We start from the raw sequence: 9629 nt of genomic DNA on the forward strand, positions 1-9629 counted from the left end.
AAGTCAAAAAATAGATGCTGGCGAGGCCGTGGGAACACTTATACACTGTTGGTGAAAATGTAAATTAGTTCAGCTGTAGAAAGCATCTTAGTGATTTCTAAAAGAATTTGACCATTTGACCCAGCAATCACATTACTGGGTACATATCTAAAAGAAAACAAATGTTTATGCCAGAAAGACACATGCACCCACATGGTCATCGCAGCACTACTCACAAGAGCAAAGACATGGAAACAAGCTGGGTGCCCATCAATGGTAATTGGATAAGGAAAATGTGGTACATATACACTATGAAATACTACGTAGCCATAAAAAAGAAAGAAACCGTGTCCTTTGAAGCCACATGGATGCAGCTGGAGGCCATTATCCTAAGCAAATTAACACAGAAACAGAAAACTAAATACCGCATATTCTCACTTATAAGTGGGAGCTAAACACTGGGTACTTATGAACATAAAGATGGCAACAATGGAAACTGGGGACTACTGGGGACGTAGGGAGGGGATCAATGGTTGAAAAACTATTGGCTGGGTGCAGTGGCTCACACCTGTAATCCCAGGACTTTGGGAGGCTGAGGCGGGCGGACCATGAGGTCCGGAGAGCAGTATCATCCTGGCTAACACGGTGAAACCCCATCTGAACTAAAAATACAAAAAATTAGCCGGACATGGTGGCATGCGCCTGTAGTCCCAGCTACTCAGGAGGCTGAGGCAGGAGAATCGCTTGGACCTGGCAGGCAGAAGTTGCAGTGAGCCAAGATTGCACCACTGCACTTCAGCCTGAGCGACAGAGCGAGACTCCGTCTCAAAAAAAAAAAAAGAAAAGAAAAAGAAAAAAAGAAAAACTATTGGATACTATGCTCGGTGCCTGGGTGACAGGACCATTCATACTCCAAACCTCAGCATCATGCAATAATACCCAGGTAACAAACCTGCACATGTACACCTTGAATCTAAAATAAAAGCTGAAAAAAAAAAGGTGAATTCCAAATTAGTCACCTACCTTTAAAGTCTATGTTCAAGTATATAGTATTTAAATTTGAGCTTCTACCACTTATATTTAAATGTATTATGAAGTATCTGCTGCACTACTCCCATTCTATTTAGGTGAGCTTCCTTAACTTTGTAACTTACTTTCCATAAAGTCTTTGCTACATGATAATTACATGAATTTCACAATGTATTTCAAAGGGTGTGAATTAACAACATAATAAAAAGAAATGGGCCAGGCGTGATGGCTCACATCGGTAATCCTAGCACTTTGGGAGGCTGAGGTTGGTGGATAACCTGAGGTCAGGAGTTCGAGACCAGCCTGGCCAACATGGTCAAACCCCGTCTCTACTAAAAATACAAAAAGTAGCCAGGCATGGTGGCGGGCACCTGTAATCCCAGCTACTCGAGAGGCCGAGGCAAGAGAATCGCCTGAACCCGGGAGGTGGAGGCTGCAGTGAGCGGAGATCACACCATTACACTCCAGCCTGGGCAACAGAGTGAAACTCCGTCTCAAAAAACAAATAAATACATAAAAATAAATAAATAAATAAAAAGAAATTATATAACTGAGTGAAATAACAAATAAATGCTATTCACTTATTCACATACTCAATGAATAGGGTTGTGTACCAAGGGATAGGCATTGTACCCGAGAATGAGAATAAACCAGCCTATAAAACTGAACAAATATACAAAAATAAAAAAGGGAACTTTATATTATTCATGCTTATGATTAACATGATGGAAAAAACATGGAGATTCAAATCAGAAAAGACCTGTTTCCAAATCATGGCTCTCCTAGTTGCTTATCATGTAATCCAAGTCAATAATAACATCTCTGAGCTTCATTTACTTACAGGGTTACTGTGAAGATTGTTATGAGGTATGCTGTAACTCAAAGTTATTTTCCTGTTTATCTAAATTAGCTTCTCCTCCTGATTTCTCTGTGGTTTTACGGCATTCAATAGTCTACTTACTAAATGGCCAGGCGTGGTGGCTAACGCCTGTAACCTCAACACTTTGGGAGGGTGAGGCAGGTAGATCGCCTGAGCTCAGGAGTTTGAGACCAGCCTGGCCAACACGGTGAAACCCTGTCTCTACCAAAAATACAAAAAATTAACCGAGCGTGGTGGCCCAAGCCTGTGGTCCCAGCTACTCACCAGGCTAAGGTGGGATTATCACTTGAGCCTGGGAGGCGGAGGTTGCAGTGAGCTGAGATCCACTGCACCCTAACCTGGGTGACAGAGTGAGAACCCATCTCATTTAAAAAAAAAAAAAAAAAATTCTATCAAACACCAGGGCTTACAATTGTATTATCGTTGACATCTCTCTTTCCATAGAAATATTAATCTGTCATATATCATGCAGATTACACCTTTACCATGACTCTATCCTCCTGTAACCAAACGTGTCTAAATCTCCAACTCCTGAAGCCTACTATGGTGTTTTTACCTCCATCTCCCCTCACCTACAATGCATTCTACATAAAAGCTACATGTACAGGGTTTATCTTCTGAAGTATATCTCTGAGATTGTCATTATCCTACATTAAGTTACATTTTCTGTAACTCTTAAGGCCTTCTGCAGCAAGACCCCACTGAATCGATCCTTCCAACTTCACCTCCAGTGATTCTTAAATTGAAAGTTCCCTGAGGTAATGATATTGAGGTTATTTTATCCACTATCCCTAGCATACTATATGACACCTAATAGACACCCAATAAAAATGTTTGAAAAAGTAGTGAAAATCGGCCGGGCGCAGTGGCTCACGCCTGTAATCCCAGCACTTTGGGAGGCCAAGGTGGGTGGATCACGAGGTCAGGAGATCAAGACCTTCCTGGCTAACATGGTGAAACCCCATCTCTACTAAAAATACAAATAAAATTAGCCCGGCGTGGTGGCGGGCACCTGTAGTCCCAGCTACTCAGGGGGCTGAGGCAGGAGAATGGCGTGAACCCAGGACGCGGAGCTTGCAGGGAGCCAAGATCGTGCCACTGCACTCTAGCCTGCGCCACTGCACTCTAGCCTGGGCGACAGAGTGAAACTCTGCCTCGAAAAAAAAAAAGAAAAAGTAGTGAAAATCTATAATACTCTTCCCCCAAAAAATGAACACTGGACTATCTCTGGTGGTATAATTCTTGCTTCATTTCTAACACACTTTTAATTATTAATACACAATTGTTCTAACCAGGACAATCTGAAAACTGGTCTTTAAAGACAATCACAAAGAATCACAAAGAGACAATAGCCCTCTGTGATTAAAAGAAAGCCAATGAAAAAGCTTTTTAATCTCCCTATTTTAATTATTTTTAAAATTCTTAGTCTTACTACTGAGTCAGCAGCTATAAGGCATGGGTCAAATAACTGCAACATAAAAACTGTAATTTTAAAAAGACAAAACCAAATACCTACTGAATAATACAGCATCAGACAAATTATTTTTAAAAAATAATCATTATCGTCATCATTAAACCTTCTGAGTACCTCTAAGGTATTTCTCCTAAAAAATTTTTTGGGTCTCTTATTCTTCTAGTAAGTGAAAGCCAGACCTACAAACTATACACACCTATTCACACAAAATATTTCCCCTCTAAGTAAACCACAAAATTTGTGATATATGACACACTATGGCACAGTGTGTTACATATACTCTTTGTAGACAATTTGAATAAGGAAATAATATCACATATACTCTCTGTAGACAATTTGAATAAGGAAATTTAGGGCTAATCATAAACATTACCCATAGGCATTCCTCAATACTAATCCTTCTGTTCATTATACACTCAATGTCATTGACCCAAAAAGCTGGGGGAAAAGCATAGGGTCCAAATTAATGTATAAAAATTTTTTTGCCCAGCCTAAAAATTTGATTCACATGTAACTTTTCTGTAACACTAGTGTTGTGTGCAAGGAGACAGACTCCTTAGGGATCTTTCAGCATAACCTAAAACTTACATGGGTCTTCAGATAACCTAATAAAACAGTGGCTGTTATAGTCAATCAATCCAGCTCTCTAAACAAAGGGCTAGGCTAATCACTCCAGCATTTAGAAATAACAGAGGTCTCAATTTATCTTTCCCAACTTAATGTACTCACAACAAATGCTTGCATCACCCCATCGCAACTCTCCTTCTTAACAATGAAGGTAAAACTCAGGACCAAAAGAGAGCTCCTAGAGCTGTATTTCATTTGCATTATAAAATCTACAGCAAAATTTTTCATAACTTTACTCTCTGAATTCATGAACTAGGTTGGCGGGGGCAGGAGGGTTGAGTATAGAGAAGAACTTCCCTGAAAAGCATGAGTATAAAATATAACTGAGAGTATCTCAATTGTTATATGCCAAATGGCAGGGGCAAAGAGGTTAGTTACTCTAAGGATAACAGAGCATTAAAAATTTTTTTTCTAATTCTTACAAAACTGGTCCCTATTCTATAAAATGTGAACATCCACAACCCAACAAGTTACAGACTAGGATCTAAGACACAGATCTTAAATGCAGATAAAATGCCAATGCTCTGCCTCCCTAAAGAAACGTACAACCCCAAGAACTGCTGAACACCATCAAAGCAACACCCGCCAGAGTGGCCGTTTTAAAAATTAAATCAGGAAATCATGATAAGTGCTAGCGGTTCCTCTAGGCCTCAGCAGCAGCCTTAGGTATAAGAGCAAACTGGAGCCCTCTTAACACTCAAAGAATAATGTTGATGTCATGACGAGACTACTGATTCCTCGCACTCCGGACAAGTCATTCCTTGATCCACCGCGCAATTCTTTCCCCACCCACCCCCATCCCCCCAAATAAAGAGATCTCCGGACAGAGAAGCCCTCGGGTACCCCCTCCTCGTCTACCTCCAGCGGCTGCCGCTTTCTCCTCTCTCGGGCTCCGAGGTAGGGGCTCCAGAAGGTCCTGGGCAATCCCGAGCCCCGGCGGGGCTTGTTTTGCCCGTGCACGATAGCTCTGGCCAGCAGCTTCCTTTCCCAGTTTGTCCAAACTGGAGCGCTCCAGGGTACCCGGGGACCGAGAAGGGAGCCGGGGTGGCGACGTCGCCGTCGCCGCCGCCTCTGGTATGTCAGGGGCCGGGATTGTATTTCGAAAGATCCGCCATTTTCACCTCGTCATCACCATCACAGCTCAGCAGCTTCCCCGACAGCCGGAGCCCGGGCCGCCGCCGCCGCCGCCACCACCAGTAACCTCCCCCTTCCTCCTCCTCCCCTCCCCGCCCGCCCCTCCCGGGAGGCGCACACCCACATATCCGGGGAAGCCTCCCGCCGCCCCGCCAACCTTCAAACGCACAAGGGCCGTGCAAGTGCACACGGGCTACGCCGAGACCTTTCACCCCCGGGCGGAGCACGGGCCCCCGCAGGGACGCCAAAGGAAGTCGCGCCACCTGCGGGGTCCCAAGTCCGGCATATTTTTGTTTGCAAGACCAAAAGCCATGCGGAGGGTGGCATAAGGACAATAAAGAACCCAAACTCTTTCATTTTCAGAGCAGCAACTTGAGAGAGATGGTGGAATGCGTTTCATTCACTGTGGCTATCTCAGGCACTAAAAACACTGTGAAAGACCTTTAATGTCATTCACCAACTTTGACATTTTACCCCACCCGCAGAACTACTTTGACAGGATGAGCTATTTCCATATGCATGTTCGACCTTTGACACCTTTGTCAATTACAGGCAGCAATCCTCATGCAGATGAAGTGGTCAAAATATCTAACTTAAAAAAATAAAGTTCTGAGCTATCTTCCTCTCCAACTTAATTTTATCTGGTCATTTCTGTCCATGAACACTGTGACTTCCAATCTGTCATCGGTTTAAGACGTCAAAGCGCAACTAGATTTAAAATGATTGAACTAATTGAAGAAACATTCATGAATGATCGATTTCTAAAATATTGAAAATATAACTCTTAGCTAAAATTATTTGCCAAATGTTTTTTTAGGTTCTAAGTCATCAAATTAAAAAAAAACCATCTGCTGCTGATATATTTGTTCAGTACAGTAAAAATAAACAGCTTGCTTCAGAACAAGATCCTAGAGCTACCTACTAGGTAGGTAAGAGTTACCAGCTCTTGTCATCAGTCAGTTGAATAAGTAACCAAAAGAGAACAGAGGTAATTCTTAATCATTTAAAAAATAACAAAACATAAGCTGCAAGGCTTCTGAAGAGATCAGCATTAAAAAAAAAAAAAGGAAACTGGCTGCCTTTGTCAATTTCAGAAAGAGTTAACCATCCAAAAGCTGAATTCTGTATCATTCAACTACAACATAAGCTCTGGGCAAACTGAATTTCAAGGCTGCGAACAGGGCCACTCTACTGTCCAAGTTAGTGTAGGAAGAGAAAGGTTGCAGTTGAAGTTGAAAGTCATTTCATTTCCCTACCTTGTTTCAATGGCAACTCCATATAAAAGTCGGTAGATTCAGCCTTCAACAAGGGCTGTCCACCACCCACCCCAATTGCTGTTTTTATATGCAGACTACCAGATGCTGAGAGTATAAAGTGTTCTCAATTACTTCATCTTTAAACTTCATTTCCCCACTGACGGCCCCGTCCATCCGCACTCTGCTTGGTTGTTTACCGTTGCTGGCCAAGCTAAGTCCCGGCCCGCTCCCTTCCCCCGTGCACCTCGGGAACATTATGACATTTGGCTGGTGGGCTTCGCGAGGAAAACGGACACGCACGAACAAGAGCCTGTACAAAGGGGCATAGGAAGAACGCGGCGGCGGGCAGTAGGGAGAGGAGGGACTGGCACAAAATGACACAGCAGCAAAACCGGTTCCCAGAAACCTGGGGCCGCCACGGCCGGCGTGTTGGGTCGCGCAGTGTGGGCAGGCGGCTGGCCGAGCGCTGGCCCTGCCCGGTGACAGCCACCCTCCCGGGAGCCGACGGGAAGAGACCGAGCCCCGAGGATCCTTCGCCCCCCGCAGCCCAGCTTCAGGGAAGGGGCGCGGCGGACCCCGCTGGCGGGTTCCCGCTCCCCGCCAAGGCCCACCGGCCCGGGCTCCCGGAGGGAGCGGTCCAGCGCTCTCCGCCCGCGCAGGCACTCGCAGCGGGGGCCGGTTCCCCCTTCCCGCCAGCCCGCCCAGGAGCCCCCATCCCGGGGGCTGACACTCACCAAAGCCGGCGGCGCCGCCGCCTCCTGGTCGCGCGGCGCTCCCTGGGCTCCCAGCAGCAGCGGCGGCGGCGGCGCCTCCGAGACACAGACCAGGGTTTGTTCAAAATCACGCGCCCAGCGCCATTCCACCGCCGCATCCCATAATACGCTGGGCCCTCCCCGCCCGCGCGCCCCTCTGCCCGCCCCTGCGCTCCGCACCCCGCCCCACGGCCGGCTTCCTTCGCTCCGCCTCTTCCGCGGCGCCTCGTCCCTCCCCTTGGCAACCCAAGCCCGCGTCATTCCGCCGGGCTCCGCCAGGGCGCTCCAGTTCTACGTGACGCCGAGTGGCGCCCGGTCAAAGCGATCGCACGGAATGTTCCATCGGACTGAAGCTGATGGGGGGAGGACCCGCATCGCGCTGCGGTTAGGAGAGACCGTCCGTTCGTCTAGCTTTCCTTGTTAGAAGTCCGGGTTGTAGGTGCGACTTCCAGGATATCCCGCTGTTTGATGTGCTTGAGTGAGGAGGTGATCAGTAGTCACAAATGCCAAATCACTGTGTTTTTAGGCACTAGTTTTGCAGGGGTCGCTAAAAAGCCACAGGGAGATCATTGAGAGTTAAACTTATTTTGAAAGAGAGGTTTTGCATTTCTTGCAACACGCAGCTAAGACTAACACAGTCAAAATTATTTGTATTTAATCACCTTTTATTTTTTCCCGCGATTTATATGATATCCAAATACGGAGTCGGATGAACAGACGCTGACAGATCATTCTGAGGGGAAAAAAAATTATTCTGAGAGATTATTATCAACTGCTGTGAGTGCGACAAGCACTACATATACGAAAATAGAAAATACAAGAGTGTAAATGTAAGATGGTGCGATACAGTGTATAATTTGCTAATGGAGTACGGAGGACATACAGGTCAGCATGAGAGACTACCTCGGGAATACAATGGAGGAGGTGAAACAGTGTAGGGGAGGCAGCAGTCACTTTGGAATCAAGCAGTACTGGTATTTAATGGCACCTCCGTTTATTAGTGTATAGTGTATAACGTTTATTTTCCTATCCAGCAAATAAAAATAACAAAACTTCCCAGGATTCTGATGGTTAAATAAAATGAAGGGTGTTAAGCAGGTACACAGTCTCTGCCTGAAATGTTAGTTCCCTTGTGCCATAATCAACACCCAGTACCAGCCCAAACACTAATAGTCAGGATTTAACAAGGCAAATGTCATGAAATTAGCAAAGCCTTGAAAATGGGAAGGTCTGTGACATGTGTAAGTAATGTGATAAAGTTGAATGACACAAAGGCTTTGTTGGAGATCGGCATTGTGAGCCCACTTTATGAGGAACCTTGAGAGCTAGTGTGAGAAATCCTCATTGTAAAATGATTGATGGTGCTGTTGGGGCACCACTGGAAGGAAAAAAAGAGTGAGATGGGGTACCCAAAACTGGCTAGATTTTAGAGAGACCAAAATATCTCAAAAAAAGGAGACCCTTTCCCAGTTTATTCCACAAGGCAGCATAACTCTCATACTAAAACCCAAGACAAACAGTAACCAAAAAAAAGAAGGGAAACTTCCTTTCTCGCTATGATTTTGTTATGAAGGCAAAATTGAGTATTTAGTTGTTATTGGTGCTGTGGCTCACACCTGTAATCGCAGGACTTTGGAAGACTGAGGCAGGAGGATGGGTTGAGACCAGGAGTTTGAGACCAGCCTGGGCAACGTAGTGAGATTTCATCTCTACAAAAAAAATTTTTTTAAATAAAAAGAATTAAGAAGTTATCAGACCGGGCACAGTGGCTCACACCTGTAATCCCGGCACTTTGCGAGGCTGAGAGAGGTGGATCACCTGAGGTCAGGAGTTTGAGACTAGCCTGGCCAACATGGTGAAACACTATCTCTACTAAAAATACAAAAATTAGCCGGGCGTGGTGGCATGCGCCTGTAGTCCCAGCTACCCAGGAGGCTGAGGCAGGAGAATCACTTGAACCCGGGAGGCAGAGTTTGCATTGAGCCGAGGTCATACTACCGCACTCCAGCCTGGGCAACAGAGTGAGACTCCTAAAAAAAAAAAAAAAAAAAAAAAGATGTTATCAAATTCCAGCAATGTGGTAGTAAAAAGAATTTACATCATGACAAAGTATATGGTTTAACAGAAACAGTGATTTAACATTAAGAAATCTACTAGTGTAATTTATTAGATTGAAGGAGAAAAACCAAATGATAGTCTCTAGAGATACATTGTATAACATTCAATAACCACCCTGAATTTTTTAAATTCTTAGTAAACTAGAAATAAAAGAATGTTTCCTTAATTGGATCAAGATAATCATCAGAGAACAACACCATACATTTCAGTGAAATGGCAGAGGCTTTCACCTTAAAATCAGAAACTCAATAAGGAGGCAGGGATATAGTAGCTATTTACCATTTTTGAGTGTGTCGTAGCTAAGTTAAATAAAAAATGAAAGAAGAGGTATAATATAAAGGAAGAAGGAGACTAAATGGTCCTTATTAAAAATAATCAGG

General features: G+C 44.6%; 1 protein-coding gene across 6 annotated transcripts in view; it reads right to left on the bottom strand.

Annotated features, from left to right (window-relative positions):
• The window catches only part of LIN54 (lin-54 DREAM MuvB core complex component), an 89006-nt gene extending 81732 nt beyond the window's left edge, over nucleotides 1-7274 (bottom strand). The window contains exon 1 of one of the 6 annotated variants that reach the window (XM_055384992.2): nucleotides 7114-7274. Coding sequence is in view for 1 of the 6 variants with exons in the window: in XM_019025334.4 (XP_018880879.1) it covers nucleotides 6380-6401 (22 nt within the window). In the remaining 5 variants the exon portion in view is untranslated. Of the gene's footprint in view, nucleotides 1-4847; nucleotides 5103-6379; nucleotides 6749-7113 lie in introns of those variants that run through there. The other 5 variants (XM_004038899.5, XM_019025334.4, XM_019025335.4 and 2 more) reach the window with 5 other exon arrangements.
• Between the last annotated feature and the right edge of the window lie 2355 nt (nucleotides 7275-9629).

The sequence above is a fragment of the Gorilla gorilla genome, chromosome 3 (assembly GCF_029281585.2).
Source record: "Gorilla gorilla gorilla isolate KB3781 chromosome 3, NHGRI_mGorGor1-v2.1_pri, whole genome shotgun sequence".
NCBI lineage: Eukaryota > Metazoa > Chordata > Mammalia > Primates > Hominidae > Gorilla > Gorilla gorilla.